This window comes from Lampetra planeri, chromosome 22 (assembly GCF_965212315.1).
Source record: "Lampetra planeri chromosome 22, kcLamPlan1.2.h2, whole genome shotgun sequence".
Classification (NCBI taxonomy): domain Eukaryota; kingdom Metazoa; phylum Chordata; class Hyperoartia; order Petromyzontiformes; family Petromyzontidae; genus Lampetra; species Lampetra planeri.
The window spans coordinates 12,809,257-12,827,686 of NC_136128.1; the positions used below are offsets into that span (position 1 = coordinate 12,809,257).

At 56.5% G+C, this 18,430-nt stretch overlaps 1 protein-coding gene across 1 annotated transcript; it reads right to left on the bottom strand.

Moving 5' to 3' along the window:
- Positions 1 to 1,253: 1,253 nt before the first annotated feature.
- On the bottom strand, positions 1,254 to 10,338 carry C22H6orf58 (chromosome 22 C6orf58 homolog). The gene is made up of 6 exons (XM_078604521.1): positions 10,029 to 10,338; positions 7,637 to 7,726; positions 5,327 to 5,514; positions 4,061 to 4,173; positions 3,055 to 3,293; positions 1,254 to 1,992 (listed from the first exon to the last, which is right to left on the bottom strand). The coding sequence occupies exons 1-6, from the start codon at positions 10,336 to 10,338 to the stop codon at positions 1,790 to 1,792; spliced, it is 1,143 nt and encodes a 380-aa protein (XP_078460647.1). The 3' UTR covers positions 1,254 to 1,789.
- Positions 10,339 to 18,430: the final 8,092 nt, after the last annotated feature.

Here is an 18,430-nt window from a genome sequence, read left to right on the forward strand (position 1 = left end):
GGTAGTTTTGGCCTACTCTTCCACGCCGGCCAGACTTATTGGAGGAGTCGGCAGTACCCACACTTCACCCCGCCGCTCGCGGGTCGCGCGCGGTGGGGTGGGGGTTTTAGGAAAACGTGGCGAGCGGTGTGTCCGCCCTCGAGGTGCTTGAAGGTTGACACAACAATAAAGCACACGGAGCGGGTGACCTTCACTCGCCCTCGGCCAGTGGGCCAACCAAACCAAAACAGGAGAGCCGTGTGCGTAGGCACGGATGCTGTAACGCTTCACAGCACGCGTCTGTCCCCAGAGTATTTAACGAGCGATCGTAACGACGGGAGCGGTCGGCTCACAGGAGGCGAGACTGCCGCCCAGAGGCCGCGGCGAGACGACGGCGCCCGGGAAGTCTCTGCCGGGGTACCGCAGCGATCAATTTGGCCGTTCTCCTCCTGGGTCAGTCGCTAACATCAACATAACTTGACTCGAAAGTTCCGTTCATATTGAATCATCGGAACCAGAGTTATATTGTAACCGCCACCGTCCCCCGTAAAACACACGCACAGACGGACGGAGCCGATGCATAAAAGCTTTCTACTTTTAGCCATCACGTGACCCATTATACGACCACCCTATGACCCGTGGAGTCACCGTGGTGCGTCCCACCGAGCGTGACCTCCTCCGCCATGGGGGTCACGGGGGGCTTTGTCGCTTGCCACCGCAGCGATGGTTGGGCCCATTACCGGAGCGCTCTTAAATTACGATGCCGTTAAGAGGTTAACACATCTGCGACGTTACAGCTCTTTGCTTAAGAGTTGTCGCTAAGCATCAATGTCAATGAATGCAGCAGGTTTACTCGCAAGGAGCCGTGACGAATGGCTTAATAGAGCGTTGGTGAACAGTTCACGGCAGCAGGAGGACTGCCCCCTCTAGTGGACTTCAAGGCCGGCCACGCTCACAACCTCGCAATGCCGAAGACGCCAGTGTCGCACTGCAGGTGATGCTACGCAGCTCTCCGATTTGTTTCCGGGTTGTACCGCGTGTTGCACGCAACGATGTTCGACGTTTCACACCACGTCCTGGGATCTTCATGAGATATTCAGTTCCTGCAGAAGTTCATCCGCAATGCGCAGCGGAACGTCGGACTTGGTTCACGCGGTACAACCCGATAACTGATCGGACGGAAGGCTGCTTCCCAGTCCTGTGTATCGTCTCATCGGCATCCCTCGTGCACGCAACACAAGCACGGCAAGCAACGCGACAGTATATCTGTCCACGTGACCATGTGTATGATCGTTTATTACTCATTCATTCTTCGTGAATCAATATGTATGAGAGACAATCGTAAAGGTAAAGGTGCAGCCCTGAAATGTACTGCCCACGCCACTCCTGTGGGAAGGCCCTCCAATATAGGAAGCTCTAGAGAGCAGTTCGGCCTACTCTTCCACGCTGGCCGTGCATCTAAGAATAGCTGGAAGTACCAACACCTTACCCCTCTACACGCGACCTGCCGATCAACTATGGTGTACTCAGACTGCTGAGTGGACAGAGTTCAGGTTACTAAATGTGTATAATCCTTTATCACGAATCATTTCTTAAAGGGACGTGAATGGACACGTGGTGGGTGAGAGATTGTAATTGTGCGTTCTGATTTAATACAATTTGCCACTCAAGGACAAGATCAGCCTAGCGGTGTTTTTAATTCGCTTCGATTAATGTCCGCACTATAGAGAGCGGGCACGTGCTTTAACATTTTTGAATTTCCTCCTCTCGTCCAAATATATTCATTCCCTTCGCAGTAAATCGTCCGACTCTATGGGCGAGGTCGCGCGGGGGAGCAAGGCGCGCGGTGGCCGCGCAGAGCAGAAAACACGACGCTGCTTGCCACGCTCAGCACCAGATCCGGCAGTGCGTGGACTTCGTCGTCAGCCAGGAGTTTCTCCACAGCATCGAGGACCACTTGGCGGTCCTCCTTCCTGCACACGACGTCACGAAACACCTTGTCCAAGAGGCCACCTGCGAAGCGCCAAGGCAGGGATTAGCCTCGGTTTTCGTGCACGCCACTCACACGGCAGCAACTCAACACACGAGTGAGTGGAGTTGGCCAACGATTTTGAGCAATTGTTGGCACCCGGTCTGGCTGCTTTCCCACGTGACTGTGGTTTCCCATGCCTCCGTGAAGAATACCTGCACATTATAAACTCTATAGAGTGTTGAGATGCAATTGGCACTAATATCGGGGGGGGGGGTTATTTTCATTGGGAGGAAACCAGAAAACCCAGAGTAAACCCATGCAGAACAGGGGGAGACCATACAAACTCCACACAGAGAGAGAGACGCGTGAGTCTACACCGTAGAATTATCCCCCATTGCCAGGAAGGATTACGGTAATTTAATGCAATTGAACACAGTATAATTCTGTCTCACGCATGGCTATGAAGAATTACTACCCGGTCATTCGATGCTGATGCGATCTAAAACGCCACCAACTGGTTGTGGCGTTGGTTCGCATGAGGTATCAGTGTGGCGTCCCACCTAAAATAACTTAAACATGTTTATATTCTGGTAAATAAAAATGTTAAAAGAGCCACCCTTTTCGTTTGTACACCTTTAAACACCAGCCAGCAGCCAGTATAATAATAATTTACTCATCCAGGAAAGCCACACTGAGTTGTATGACTCTCTTTCAAGAGGGTCGTGCTTCATTGGGTTTTTTTGTTTAAGACGTTTTCAGCAAATTCATGATGAGTGTTATTATAAATGTGGGAGGAAATCGGAGCACCCGGAGAAAACCCACGCGCACGAGGGGAGCAAATCACTATCCCCGTACGGATGGACACAGATGGCGATTAGTCAACTTGTTGCACCGTCTTCTACTGGCGCGCCAGCATATGGCCCCTCCACGACCTCCACGTGAAGGGAGTTTCACGAGGTCTGTGAGATCCCCCAGGCACCCGCTTCCACAGCACCGGACGACGGGTCACGTGCAGCACAGCCACGACCAGCACCCAGCACGCATACCGCAGCGGGGCCTGGCCGTGTCACCGACCGGGCTACGCCGTCGGCAGTGCGACGTACCGACGAGGTCGTTGGCCCACCGCAGTCGACTGAAGGCCTGCAGGGCCCGGTTGGCCTGCGGGCTGAGGTCGGCCACGTCGGGGGGAGAGTCGCCGACTCGGAGGACCCGGGGGGGCAACAGCGTCTGGAAGCGGCGAGTCGCCTCCTGGTTTGTGGGAAATTGCAGTGCTGCCACGAACGCCACCATGGCGGCCCAGTCCTGGCCAAACGTGGCCTCCGGTCCTGGCAGGAAGGCCAGCCTGAAAGGAGATTTGTTCACAGATATTCTAGAGCTACCCATGCCAGTAACCTTCATCACCTGCACGGTGTGGTTAGGCCCTGATCCAGCAGTGGATTTACAAAAGGCCGTGTATGTCAAATGTCATATTTCAGACCCCAGTTGCCACTGCTGTTAGCCATGGCCAGGAATCGAACAACAACAAGCTGCCAGGTCCATAGTGCAGTGCGCCACCTCACCCCACACACATGCACACACCACACCCCACACACATGCACACAACACACCCCACACACCCCACACACATGCACACACCACACCACACACATGCACACAACACACCCCACACACATGCACACATTACACCCCACACACACCACACCCCACACACATGCACACACCACACCTGTACGGCGGGAAGCGGCCCTGCGTGGTGCAGTGGGTAGCACATCGTGCTATTAACCCAGCGACCTGAGTTCGATTTTAGGTCATGGCTAAGACCAGTGTCACGTGATATTTTAACCGGGTCTCCCACCCTTCACCAGCCTGACCAGCGGGGTGAGGTATGGTCCAACAACCTCAATGAACGATACGGTGCTGGGAAGTCGTTATCCAGCAGTGGAGTGGCATGGGTTGTGAATAACCCACTCCCCAAAACAAGTTAATTGCAATGGCACTTTAACCTGGAGAAAATGGATGAAACTATTTAAACATCCACTCTGACGACCAATGCGAGAGCCACAATTCGTCAATGCTTTAAAACGGGTAAATTGAACCTGTCACAAGCACCTGGAGGAGAACCGGGGGAGAGCTGCCTCCAGCGACGCCTGGTGGGCGCTCCAGAGGTAGCGCAGAATCTCCTCCGCGTTGGTCCGCTCGGGCTTGTCGGAGCTGTTCACGTACTGGGGCGGGAGGTTCACACGCCGCCCGTGAACAACGCCGCCGCTGCTGCTGCTGCTGCTCGGTGCAGGCCGCCCAGCCGCGGTGAGGCCGCGGTGGGGGGGGGGCTGGCGGCTCGTCAGGACCAACGCCCAGCCCAGGATTAGGGCCTCCCCGTAGTCATCGCGCAGTGCGCGAGACGTTCGTGACTTTTGAAAGTATGGGTTTTTTTATTCAAAACGCGCGGGTTTTTTTCACCTTTAGGGAGAGCGACAGAGAGTGATTCAAAGGCGTGGGAACCCACAGACAAGTAACCGGCACCAACAATTTCCCGAGCTCTGCGGTCCAATATTGCGATGTTTGGTCAACTCCATGTGGGAGGGAACCGGAGTACACGGAGAAAGATCCACGGGGAGAACATGGGAAGTCCAAATATCGAGGCGTCAGTCAAGGTTGGAGTCGAACCTACAAGCAAATGCGTTCCAGGCAAGGGAGATAAGATATTCGTCACTGCGGCACTCCACTCAATCCCGATGAAGATTGAACGCAGATGCAAATGAATCCACTTGCTGTACTGCCATCATACTCTGGCAAACCAGGAAATGACAAACCAATGTACTTGATTACACATCTTGATGTGAAGCTTTCGTGACTGCAGGAATCCATAATCTTTGGTTCTTTCGGTAAAGTCACGTAGGTAGAAAAATAATATTTCACGATGTTTCGATCGCCACACAAGCGGTCGTCCTCAGGCGGAAACAATAATCCAGCAGTGGAACTGCTGAATCAGGAAGACCACAGCGAGATAGCTGTTACAACAAGAGGTTGTATATGTTGGCGAAGGGCAAGCAGGCGGGGTCTGAGCTGAAAAGGAATTCCATCCCCGCACGCAAGCACGTCAGTTGTGTTAATGGGGGAGATGAGGGAGATTAGGAAGCTCATTTCAGGGTGATGATGACGGTGTCAGGGTGATCATGACGAGGCCAGGGTGATGATGACGAGGCCAGGGTGATGATGACGAGGTCAGGGTGATGATGACGGTGTCAGGGTGATGATGACGAGGTCAGGGTGATGATGATGAGGTCAGGGTGATGATGACGAGGTCAGGGTGATGATCACGAGGTCAGGGTGATGATAACGAGGCCACGATGCCGCAGAGACAGCGGCGGTGGTCACCTCAAAGAAGTCCTTCCAGGCGGCCATGGCAGCCGGGGCGGCCAGGGAGCAGGAGGCCGCGCTGGTGCAGTATTCCTCGGGCCACTCGCCCGCTTGGGCCACTCTGGGCCGCGCCGCTCGCCCCTCCCCAAACAGGCCCGCGTCCGCCGCAGCCAGGTAGGGAAGCACCGACAGGTAATAGTTCATACCTAGCGTCGTCACGAGCCATGGTCAGTCCACTGCTGGATGAAGGCCTCCTCAAGCCACCGACACCTCTCACGACCCTGCGATGTACTAATTATACCCCGTGCACAACAGTGGTAATTTAGTTGACAAAACCAGCGACGGGAACATCTGTCAGTGAAGTTCAGGTTTGTTTTAGCCAAAGATGAATGGACGCGCAGTGCGCCCTCCGCTGCGCCACCGCTCCCCACATGCATTCACGCACACACCTGGCGTTTCAAAGCGCACGCATGTACTTTTAATTTCCGAGAGAAGGTACACAAACGACGCATGTGTGCGTTTGAAATCCTCCAGTCAATAAGTAACTCAAAATAAGCGGTTTCATCACCCGCACAGTGCATTCATTGGCAAGGACCACATAACTGAGAATTCGATGATCTCATTAGACGTCGGAAGCTCAGCAGGCTGGAGCCTGGCCGGTGCTTGAATGCCAGTGACCTTTGTCAATGGGGCTCGCAGGGTTCGGCTGTGGGCAAGAGGTCAGAGCGGTGGAATCTGCACGGACTGCGCCTGCTCCCCACACCAACCTGCACTGACCCGCGGCGGTGAAGTATCGTCAAATAACCCCCCAGCATGAGGGGGGGCAATCCAGCAGTGGGCTGTACCTGTGCGCAAAGTCAAAGATGCCCCGTATAGCCTTAACAGGCTGTTGGGGCAAGTGCTGTTAGCGAGCACCTATAAGGGCCGGCACGGCACACGAGGAGGTGGGTGGCCAACACCACGCCCGGTCGCCTTTGTCTCCCTAGTGGCGATGTTTACACATCGCACCAGGTACTCATTTGAGGCTGAGTCGACGTAGGAGAGGCCCAGGACGGGTTCAGATAATCGTCACTGGTCATAATACTGGTAGGAACAACGTTTAACCTACTCGCGCCGGCTTGTGCCCGCCCTCACAGTCGGGCATATTTGCGGAATACACCACGCCGCCGTTGACCCTGACCATTGACCGAGCAACCCAACGTTCCTACCAGCTCCCTCCGCAGGAATGTGTTAAGACTAGTTAGAGAATCAATAGAAATTGAGAAGAATTCAAATAATCTCAACCTCTGTGATAGCTACAGACTCAGCGCAACCTGGAAGCGTATTATTAAGTAATACACAACACACATTGCAATTCCTTACAGATGAGTCACATGCTCAGTGGCTGATTAGTGATCTATTACATAATTGCATTCACCCCCACCCCCGCCTCTGCCTCTGATCTCAAATTGTGATGGGGTTCAACAACGATGACGTCATCCTGCACTATTTAAGACCGGAAACAGGTGGATGGCTTCGCTATTCTCGCAAATCGCCTGAAGATGCTGGATGTGATTTCCAGCGAAACATCTTGTAAATGTTGTGGATTCACTCTTCAACACACCGGTGGGCTAAAGTAGTGAACTATTTGTCTTTTATACTCTTTGGTTCTTTCGGTAAAGTCAACAGTTCCACTGCTGGATTATGTTTCCGTCTGAGGACGGCCACTTTACTGATTGGCCGTGTCGGGTGGTGGAGGGTTGCGACATAAATAACGCGATCTAACCCACAAACCTTTATTATGAATAATACTGCTCGCGAAAGCCTGCTACGTGTTAAACTGAATTGTCACTGGTGTTGGTGGCCGTGAGTGAGAATCAAATCCGGGTCGCCAGGTTCGTAGCGCAGCGCGCTAACCGCTACGCAATCGCTCACCACACACAGGCTCGCACACACTCGCTCACACACTCACACGGACACTCACACAGACACACACAGACGCCCTCACACACTCGCACACAGACACATTCGCACACACGCACTCACACAGACACACTCGCACAGACACACAAACACACACGCACTCGCGCACACACACAGACACCAGAGGTGTGGACTCGAGTCATGTGACTTGGACTCGAGTCAGACTCGAGTCATGAATTTGATGACTTGCGACTCGACTTGGACTTGCATAACAATGACTTTGTCCCACCTCTGACAGACACACACTCGCACACACACGCACTCGCACAGACACACTCGCCCAGACACACAAACACACGCACGCGGCCTGGGGTCGACGTCGCATCCCTGTGCCTCTCGAGTCGCACGTCCACGCGTCGTCCTTACTTCCCCACCAGCTGCGCGGGGAGATGCAGGGTCCTGGGGCCCCCGTGCGGCTGCAGGAGACGGTGGCGTTCAGGGGGTCCTCCAGGCGGCCTGCCGATCGACCACGAGCGAGTTAGCGAGTTAGCGAGCGAGTTAGCGAGCGGGCGCACCGGGACGGGGTCATTGTAATCCCACAAAGTTCGCGAGCAGTCGCACCGGACTCAAGTTTCCAGAGTGCTGCTCAGTCGGGTAGCCGAGTGCTGCTCAGTCGGGTAGCTGAGTGCTACCAATATAGGTAGCTGAGTGAATGCAGATTCAGTTTTCTGCTGTGCAGGTTTTTTGGCTTTTCGGGTCGTACCGCGCATGCTGGTTCGGCACGATGTCCGACGTTTTATTGCACTTTCTGAGAGCCTGTAAAGGAACCCCGAGGAACCCCGGTGCTCTCGTTACAATCGTGATGGCGGTGATGCCGTTCCGGCACGGTGGGTGGTGGTGGTTGGTGGGTGGTGGTGGTGCCCACACCCGTGCCTACTGCACCGGCAGCAGCAGCAGCAGCTACTGCTGCTGCTACTGCTGCTGCTGGCCGCGTCTCGCGTCACGGCGAGACGCGCCGAGCTCGGCGAGCGCCGCAGCGGCCGGGCGAGGCACGAGGCGCCACCGCCGTCGTCTCACTCGCAGCTGTCCACGTGAACGCGGCGCGAGTCGCCACGACAGACGAGGACGTTCTCTCTGCTTCTCTCTCGCTCTGTGTGCTTCTACGAGCTTACACGCGGCCACGGCCCCTCTTGTCAGTCCACTGCTGCATGAGGAGCCTAGCGACGCCGTGTGGCTAGAGGGGGGTGATCCGACCATACTTCACGCTGGTCACCGGTTGAGAGGACGGGGCTGTGGTGGTCCTTGGCAACTCAAGGCTCCAGTTATGGTCGGATGACAACTTCCGTCTTGGGGATTCCCTGCGAAAGCGAATGGTCTGGCAGTGGCTTTAACATCGGTGCCTGTGCACATAGAATCCCATAGACTGACATAGAGACCCATATACAGTCCTCACAAAGACCCATAGGCTCGCATGGAGACCTCCCAACTCGCACACTCGCACAGGGAGTGCGCCGAGCAACTGGAATGCGCTGGCGTGGCTCGATCAGCACTTCCCGCAGCCCACGCAGCGTCCCCGGGGGCCTCGTCGAGGTGGAGCTCGTCAGCGCCGAGGCGTCGTTTGGTGCACGCGGTCCTTGTTCCAGTGGCAAGTCCACGTGCTGCGTCACTTGAGTCTAGAACACCGGGAGGCAGGGGTCGAAGTCGAACCCCTGAACCCAGGGGTCGAAGTCGAACCCCTCAACCCAGGGGTCGAAGTCGAACCCCTCAACCCAGAGGTCAAAGTCGAACCCCTGAACCCAGGGGTCGAAGTCGAAACCCTGAACCCAGGGGTCGAAGTCGAACCCCTGAACCCAGGGGTCAAAGTCGAACCCCTGAACCCAGGGGTCGAAGTCGAACCCCTGAACCCAGGGGTCGAAGTCGAACCCCTCAACCCAGGGGTCGAAGTCGAACCCCTGAACCCAGGGGTCGAAGTCGAACCCCTCAACCCAGGGGTCGGCGACCTGCGGCTCCGGAGCCGCTCGCGGCTCTATAAGGAACTGCCTCGTGACGTCATTCACATTGCATTGCGGCTCGAGACATATTGAGGTTATTACCGAATTGGAAAAAAATGCCAGACTGTTATTTTGGTTGGCAACCCCTGCCCCAACAGGGGCCACGAGCTGCCAATTGGCACCGCCCTGCCCCCTCTCACCCGGCCCATGGACTCTCGAGATGGAGCCAGCAGCGCCACGTCCATGGGGGGGGGGGGGGGGGTGCCGCTCTGCGTGGATGCGAGCAAAGTTCCCGCGAGGGTGAATTTGACCCCGCGCAGCGTCGCCGTCACAGCGCCTCGCCTCCGGCAGCAGCGACCGCACGAGCCGCGTGTCCACATCCTGCACGCGCCCTCGCGTCTCACGAGGTCCCCGCCGCTCACAGAGGGCGCTCGAGTGGTTCATTGTCGCGCGCAGACCGTGGCCACGCTGCTGTCCCCACAGTGGTCGGGCAGCAGGGCTTGTCCACATTCATGATAATGATAATCGTCGGGGCTTTTTCATTTGTCGGCATGCCGGCAAACCTCATCTCGCAACGCCGCACGCGGAGGTGAGCCCCGGAGGCACAAGGCGGCAGTAGAGGCAATGATGGCCGAGCTGTGCTGACGATTCCTAACGGGAACAAACCCGGTGTGCAGAGGTCTCCTTGTCCTGCTGCTGCTGCTGTCCAAATTAACACGGCCACAATTGTGGCTCTTTTATATTGGTGGTGGTCTGAAACACGGCTGTGTGCGTTCACCACTCGGTGCGCGATGCCACCACCACTGCCTGCTCCTCCTGCTCCTCACCTGATGCCATCTGCCAGCCGTGCTGCATGGCGAGGCCCCACAGCGGGTTCCCCGTGTTGTTGGGCCCCAGCGCCTCCGTGTGGGGCGCCGTGCGAGCGAGCAGAGCCTTGTACATGGCCATGCGGTGCAGGTAGCTCCAGGGGTCCAGCTCGACCTGCGGCGTCGACGCCGGCCCCTCGCGCCACAGCTCCGGCACGAGAGGCCACAGCGGCGGCAGCCCCGCGACTGCCGAGCCGGGGCCCTCTTCGGCCACCACCGCCGCCGCCCACGGCAACATCGCTGCGAGCAGAAGCCGCGTGGCCGCCCTCATGGTCGGCCGGTGCGCTGGTTGGGTCTGCGAGCGGCGCGGCAGGAAGGTGGTGGTGGTGGTGGTGGTGGAGAGGCGTTGTTCTTGGCTCCGAGCGCCGTTTGGCAGCGCTAGGTGGGGGGTCTCGCGTTGCTCGCTCTGGGGACCGGCTGCGACTCCTCCTCTCCGCCGCACAATCGCTCCACTGTAGTCGCCCGGCTCGCCAGGGCTCCACACGCGGCCCCTGGACTCGGCCGCAGTTTCGCGTCGTCCTATGTTGGGCAAAACGGCGACACACAAAGTGTCGCATGCACGGCGGGATCACGCATGGGCCCCCAACAGCCGCGCGCAACTGCTCACCGTCACGCAGCCAGACACGTTAACCTCGCGTGTTAACCCCGTGTGTTAACCTCACACGTGTTAACCCCGCGTGTTAACCTCACGCGTGTTAACCCCGCGTGTTAACCCCACGCGTGACGAGTACTCATCGGGTATCATTGCAGCGTCGTGTCGCCATCGTTGGGGCTCGCGCAGTGCCAACAACCCAAGTTGGGATCGCGTCTCCCTGCGCCTGGTCGCTTGCGCAGCGGCCGCACGGACAGTGGAGCACTTCTGGGCTCCATTCCACAGCGGCCGTGCCACTGTTCTTCTACGCCGGAGCGTCCAGAGGGCTGCGTCCCCCCACTGATCAAGACGATGTGCCCCCCCCTTATAGATCTTAATATTGACTGGGTTACAAACATGCTTTGCAATGACTGCTCACACACACACGCGCGTACTGCTGGAATAACCTTTTGATGTTTTTGTGCAAAATGGATCAATTAGTCCAATTAGACACACAGATCGTTCTGTTGAGCGTTTAACATTCGTATAAAGTTTAACAAAGACGAAGATCCCCCGTATAGCCTTAACAGACTGTAGGGGCAAGTGCTGTTAGCGAGCACCTATGAAGGCCGGAACGGTACACGAGGAGGTGGGTGGCCAGCACCACGCCCGACCGCCTTTGTCTCCCCAGTGGCGATGTTTACACACCGCACCAGGTACTCATTTGAGGCTGAGTCTACCTAGGGGAGGCCCATGCCCGGTTCAGATAATCGTCACCGGTGTTGGCCGTGAGCGGGAATCGAACCCAGGTTGCCGGGTTCATAGTGCAGCGCGCTAACCGCTGCCCCACCGCTCCCCAGCAGCACTCGGCAGCGACAACCTCCCCAACACGTGGGCCCCACGCGTCGCTCGTCCTTCAGACTTGTTTGGGTGGAATCAGAATGCTGAATGACGGAGATGATGGATCGATAATAACGGAGATCCAACAGCTGCACACCCCGTTGGTGCGAGCGAGATGAGGTGCCTGGCTGACGCACGATCTCGTCGCATCTCAGAAGCTAAGCAGGTTCGAGACCGGATAGTGCTTGGGTAGGTGGCCGCCATGCACAGCACAGCTGTTATCGGCTTCTGCAGAGATGTGGTATGGGCCGCAGAAAAAGTGGCGCAAAATGTATTGTTTTGTACTTTATACTCCAACACACACTGATCAGCATGGTGAAGTATCGTCAATCACCTCCACGGCCAACGCGGCAATGGGGAGGACTTCATCCAGCTGTGGATTGACCATGGCTGCTGATGATGAAATGGAGAGGCACAAGAACGGACACACACACACGAGCTGTCTGCTAAGTAATTGGTGGCTGGCAGGAGTGTAGATGACATCAGCTCGGGGTGCAGCTATTCCTGGGGGCTGTTGACCGGGAAGGGGATAGGAGAGGAGGCGTGGGAGGGGGCCGAGGTATTGGCAACACGACTCGGACGGACCGTGGCTGGGGATTAGATTGGCGCAAGCGATCTGACACCGCGAAGGCCGTCGTCTTTAGGCGTCGGAACCCGGCCAAAAGTGGCTGCCCCATTGCAAGGAACCCGAGCCAGCTGGGAGAAGAGAACGGATGTCAAGGGAAGCGTAATGAGGTAACGGGACACAATGCAGGCTGCTGCTGAGTGTTGTGCATACACACAAACATGCCTCAAACATGCCACAAATATGCACACACATTCGTGCTAACGGTATGTGCAGGTACTGTCACTTCGAGTTGTATTAATTAGCTCTACTCTGTGTAGAGAACGTGATGTCACTCTTCCACGATGGCTAGATGAGGTTGGAAGACCCACATTGTACCCCACCACACGGGACCTGCGTTATGTATGCATTGTCAAAAGGCAACTTTTGTCGCTATTCAGTATTTCCATGCTGGTGTGGGTTTGCTTCAGAATGCTGTTCCTCCGTTGAAGGAGCGCAGACTGCGGTGGTTCTACTTCATGGTTCACAGATTGGGATGCATGTCCACAATTGCGCTCCTGTGGCTGGTGTCTTTAACTACCCATTCATGGAGGAGATGTGCCAACTCGGCCTGTTGATGTTCTGATGCGGTTCATGCTTGCACCTTCAGTGTATTCAAGGAAGAATGCCAAAGCCAGGAGATGCGATGATGTTTGGGTCTCGAATGTTGCGTTTATTCTGGACGGCCGCATTGTTGCACTGTGTTTGCCCGCGGCGTTCTTGAATAAGGATGTGTTCACAGAAATGCTGTGGCCTCTAAAAGTGGCGCTGCCGTTCTAAAAATGGGCGAGACATCGCATAGCCAGGGACATCGGATCGGAGCTGAACGCTGCTCCCACTCATCGCCGGTGTTCACTCCATCTCCGTGTTTTCCTGCACAGCGAATGGGGCATTTTTCTAAACAAATGAAAATAGTGTCCCTAAAATTAAACGCAATTAGTAAATAAAACAACACACTAGAGGATGTGGCAAACCCCCAGCGCGTCCTTGGTTCAAGGTGGTGGTGGTGGAGACACAGTGGATGTTAGACGAATGTTAATCGCCGAGCACAATGAGTGATGAGACGGGGTCCGCGCGTATCGTGCATTCTCCTCTGGCTTCCCACCCCCTGCGGGCATGAGACGAGGGATGGCTGCCAATGGCGTGAAATATTCCACCAACATTTTCGACTGGCCTGTAAATTTAGAACGCGCATAAAACAGGTGTTATCAGCTGCTGCGTGGCTTCGTCGTCAACAGATACGATACACGGTTGTACTGCACTGCTATGCTTCCACGTCCTATGATCCCCCTCCACCGTCTTCACCAAACCCTACTGGCCAACGTGGTGAAGTATGGTCAAACAGCCCCCATGGGGAGGAGCGGGTGGGTAAGAGGGTTGTGCCGGTGCATTTACATAAACACAACAAAGACCACCCCGTGTAGCCTTCACTGACTGTTGGGGCAAGTGCTGTTAGCGAGCACCTATGAAGGCCGGCACGGCACATCGCAGTGTTCGCATTCCTCGCCGTCCTCCTGGAGAGCCTACGCAGCAGAAGGTCTCTGGCTTCGAGCTCATGCCCTGAAGCTTCTGGGCCACAACCCCTGAGCCTCATCCACCGCACAAAACATGTGGAGACTCGACGATGATGCACAGATGGAAAGTGAATAAATAATAAACTCTCCGGTCAAAGTGTGCGGCGACTGCAGTCACCACCCAGAACAGAGCCACGGGACGCACAGCGACTCCGTGTCCGACTCGATAGTGCGTAGCAGGAGGAAGCGTCACCACGGCGATTCACCACTCCACTACTCCCGATGCAATCGTCTGGCTCCAGCAGCTCAATGTAAAATGGTAGCCCTTCCTCTGCATCAACATAAGCCATACGAAGAAGACGGAGATCTATAGATTAACGCTGCGACCGATAGACCAACATGGACACCCATAGATTCACACGTAGACATATTTATTCAAATACAGAACCACACTCGCAAAGAGACTCATAAACTCACATAGATCTGTACAAAGGTGGCACCACCGGAGCGATGCGCCACTCCCGCAACTCCCGATGCAATCGTCTGGCTCCAGCAGCTCACTCCAGCAGCTCACTCCAGCAGCTCACTCCAGCAGCTCACTCACTCCAGCAGCTCACTCATTCCAGCAGCTCACTCCAGCAGCTCACTTCAGCAGCTCACTCCAGCGGCTCACTCCAGCAGCTCACTCCACTCCAGCAGCTCACTCCAGCAGCTCACTTCAGCAGCTCACTCCAGCGGCTCACTCCAGCAGCTCACTCCACTCCAGCAGCTCACTCCAGCGGCTCACTCCAGCAGCTCACTCCAGCAGCTCACTCCAGCGGCTCACTCCAGCAGCTCACTCCAGCAGCTCACTCACTCCAGCGGCTCACTCCAGCAGCTCACTTCAGCAGCTCACTCCAGCAGCTCACTCACTCCAGCGGCTCACTCCAGCAGCTCACTCCAGCAGCTCACTCCAGCAGCTCACTCCATCAGCTCACTCCATCAGCTAACTCCACTCCAGCAGCTCACTCCAGCAGCTCACTCCACTCCAGCAGCTCACTCCAGCAGCTCACTCCAGCAGCTCACTCCAGCAGCTCACTCCACTCCAGCAGCTCACTCCAGCGGCTCACTCCAGCAGCTCACTCCAGCAGCTCACTCCAGCAGCTCACTCCCGCAGCTCACTCCACTCCAGCAGCTCACTCCATCAGCTCACTCCAGCAGCTCACTCCATCAGCTCACTCCAGCGGCTCACTCCAGCGGCTCACTCCAGCAGCTCACTCCATCAGCTCACTCCAGCAGCTCACTCCATCAGCTCACTCCAGCAGCTCACTCCAGCGGCTCACTCCAGCAGCTCACTCCAGCGGCTCACTCCAGCGGCTCACTCCAGCAGCTCACTCCAGCAGCTCACTGCAGCGGCTCACTCCACTCCAGCAGCTCACTCCAGCAGCTCACTCCAGCAGCTCACTCCACTCCAGCAGCTCACTCCAGCAGCTCACTCCAGCAGCTCACTCCAGCGGCTCACTCCAGCGGCTCACTCCAGCGGCTCACTCCACTCCATCAGCTCACTCCAGCAGCTCACTCCAGCAGCTCACTCCAGCAGCTCACTCCAGCAGCTCACTCACTCCAGCAGCTCACTCCAGCAGCTCTCTCCAGCGGCTCACTCCAGCGGCTCACTCCAGCAGCTCACTCCAGCAGCTCACTCCAGCAGCTCACTCCAATCCAGCAGCTCACTCCAGCAGCTCACTCCAGCGGCTCACTCCAGCAGCTCACTCCAGCAGCTCACTCCAGCAGCTCACTCCAATCCAGCAGCTCACTCCATCAGCTCACTCCAGCAGCTCACTCCAGCAGCTCACTCCAGCAGCTCACTCCAGCGGCTCACTCCAGCAGCTCTCCATCAGCTCACTCCATCAGCTCACTGCAGCAGCTCACTCCAGCAGCTCACTCCATCAGCTCACTCCAGCAGCTCACTCCAGCAGCTCACTCCAGCAGCTCACTCCAGCAGCTCTCTCCAGCAGCTCACTCCAGCGGCTCACTCCAGCAGCTCACTCCATCAGCTCTCTCCATCAGCTCACTCCACTCCAGCAGCTCACTCCAGCAGCTCACTCCATCAGCTCTCTCCATCAGCTCACTCCACTCCAGCAGCTCACTCCAGCAGCTCACTCCAGCAGCTCACTCCAGCAGCTCACTCCAGCAGCTCACTCCAGCAGCTCACTCCAGCAGCTCACTCCAGCAGCTCACTCCACTCCAGCGGCTCACTCCAGCAGCTCACTCCAGCAGCTCACTCCAGCGGCTCACTCCAGCGGCTCACTCCAGCGGCTCACTCCAGCAGCTCACTCCAGCAGCTCACTCACTCCAGCGGCTCACTCCAGCAGCTCACTCACTCCAGCAGCTCACTCCAGCAGCTCACTCCAGCAGCTCACTCCAGCAGCTCACTCCAGCAGCTCACTCACTCCAGCAGCTCACTCCAGCAGCTCACTCCAGCAGCTCACTCCAGCAGCTCACTCACTCCAGCAGCTCACTCCAGCAGCTCACTCACTCCAGCGGCTCACTGTCAAGTGATCGCTGCTGCTCCACATCAGCTATGAAAGAAGAAGAAGCAGCGTTCTCAAGTAATGCTTTTCGGCGTTTAGCCTCCTCCGTCGGTGGTAAATGCGCCTCTATATTTACACACTCGCATCTCCTGCAGGCCGCGTGCACGTGGACACATTAAGGCGACGTTAGTGCGGCTCACGTTCCACGCGGCCACTCGGAGGGCCCAACGCCTTCACCACCCCACGATGACCAGCGTGGTGAAGTATGGTCAAACGACTCGCCCCCCACGTCCGACACGGCGTGGGACGACTTCATCCAGCAGTGGATTGACGAAAAGCTGTAAGACTCGTCATCATTGTCATTCGAGATGGGATGATTGGACAATGCAGTCGATTGATTTAACAATAATTACAATCGACTGCTTCAAATCACCAAGCCACGCCCATCACGCCCCGTCCAGCGGCACACCTAGGAAGAGAGGCGAGGATGTTTGTTCCCCACCTACGTCCATGCTATCAGATGAGTCGAGAACTGATCGAACCGATAATCGGTAGAGTAACCACCAAGGACGGGTGTATGGCAGTAAATCTGAAACTTGCAAGCAAAACGCAGACCGCGACGTGATATTCATTGCATCAATTCGTGTGCAATTTGTAAAGGCGCGGTGACACAGACGTATTACACGTAAAGTTTATAATCCCTTGTTGATCACGACGTTCTTTTTACTTCGATGTCTCAACAGCGTCACGGAGATCACGTGACGTAAGGGTTCTGCCTTTGTCGTGAGGGTTGTGAGTTGACGCCGAGGGGGGGGGAGGAGGCGCCTCGCCCCCCCATGTAGAATGACGTCACCTTATGATTATTAATGAGGGGGGCTGTTCGATGGAATGACGTCACCTGCTCATGATTATTAATGAGGGGGGGGCGGTGCTCCATGTGGAGTGACGTCACCTGCTCATGAATATTAATGAGGGGGCTGGTCGATGTGGAGTGACGCCACGAGCGTTCAGGACATTCCTGGGTGATGATAGTATGATCGCAAATCCTCAAATGGAGACTTTATTTTTCCTCAACGATTGGACGAGAAATTTGAACCCATAATCGGTAGGTAATATTCGATTACTTAAATCATTGGATATCCCGGCTCTATTTTCTATGCACAGGTCATGGAAACAGCGGCAAAGTCGTCTCTCTCTACCCCCTACAACTGGGCCAGACCACTACCCAGTTGGGTTCTCGCTATCTTTAGTCTCGCTAATTCGCTCCCACGTGGCATCCTACCCGTGCCACACACACTCACACTACCCCCCATGCACACACACACACACACTACCCCCCATGCATGCATGCACACACACACACACTACCAATCATGCACACACTCACCACCACCCCCATGCGCACACACACACAATACCCCCATGCACACACACACACTACCCCCATGCAAACATACACACACACTACCCACATGCACACACACACTACCCCTCATGCACACACACACACTACCCCCCATGCACACACACACACACTACCCCCATGCACACACACCTCCCCCATGCGCGCACTCACACTCGCCGTCCCCGCGCGCCTGGTGACATTACGGCTCCAGCACCACCGCGCGTTGCCTCCTCCTCCTCCCCGTCCCGGGGGAGAACGTTGTTATAGACGCACGGCCTCGTCGCGACTTTCCGTCAACTTCACGTCGAGTATCGGTGCTCTCAGACCGTCGCAGAGCTTTTCCGCTCGACCTTCACTCGTCCCGTGCGAGATTTAAAAACAAAGAGACGGCGCTCTTCTTTAAACGTCTATTTTGGTAGCCAGGTTCACGGGCCCAGGTCACGGGCAGCCGTCATCTGGATGCCACATCGCGACGACGCGCGGTAGCCGCCTCTCCTGGGACTTCTGCTGGACTCGGCACACGCGGCGAGATCTCGAAGCCCAAGACGAGATCCAGCCGGAGATGCGCAGGTTCTCTTGCCGAAGACCTCGAGAAGCATGCGCGAGACGTCCAAACCGCGGCGTGGGTCGGCAGTTTGCGCGAGGAGCGCGTGACCCAGATGATGTTATCGTCATGGAGCAGTCCGGCTGGAAGCGAGGTGGAGGAGATGGCTCAGCGTTGTGGGGCCGTGCGCCCGAGGGCTTTTGACGTGAAGGAGCGATGCGGAGCCAGGCCGCTGCTGGGGCTGAGGGAGCGCAGTCGGAGCCCCCTGAATGTCACGGCGGAGAGCCACCACGCCGCAGGGAGGCCAGACTGGAC

Bases quoted from the DNA above. Each gene is read 5' to 3' on its own strand.
- C22H6orf58 (XM_078604521.1), bottom strand. From the start codon at position 10,338: ATGAGGGCGGCCACGCGGCTTCTGCTCGCAGCGATGTTGCCGTGGGCG. The intron at 4,174-5,326 runs GTGACCACCGCC...CTCCCGCCCCAG, and splicing joins CCTGGAAGGACTTCTTTGAG to TACGTGAACAGCTCCGACAA. The intron at 1,993-3,054 runs GTACGTCGCACT...GGCGCTTCGCAG, and splicing joins GTGGGCCAACGACCTCGTCG to GTGGCCTCTTGGACAAGGTG.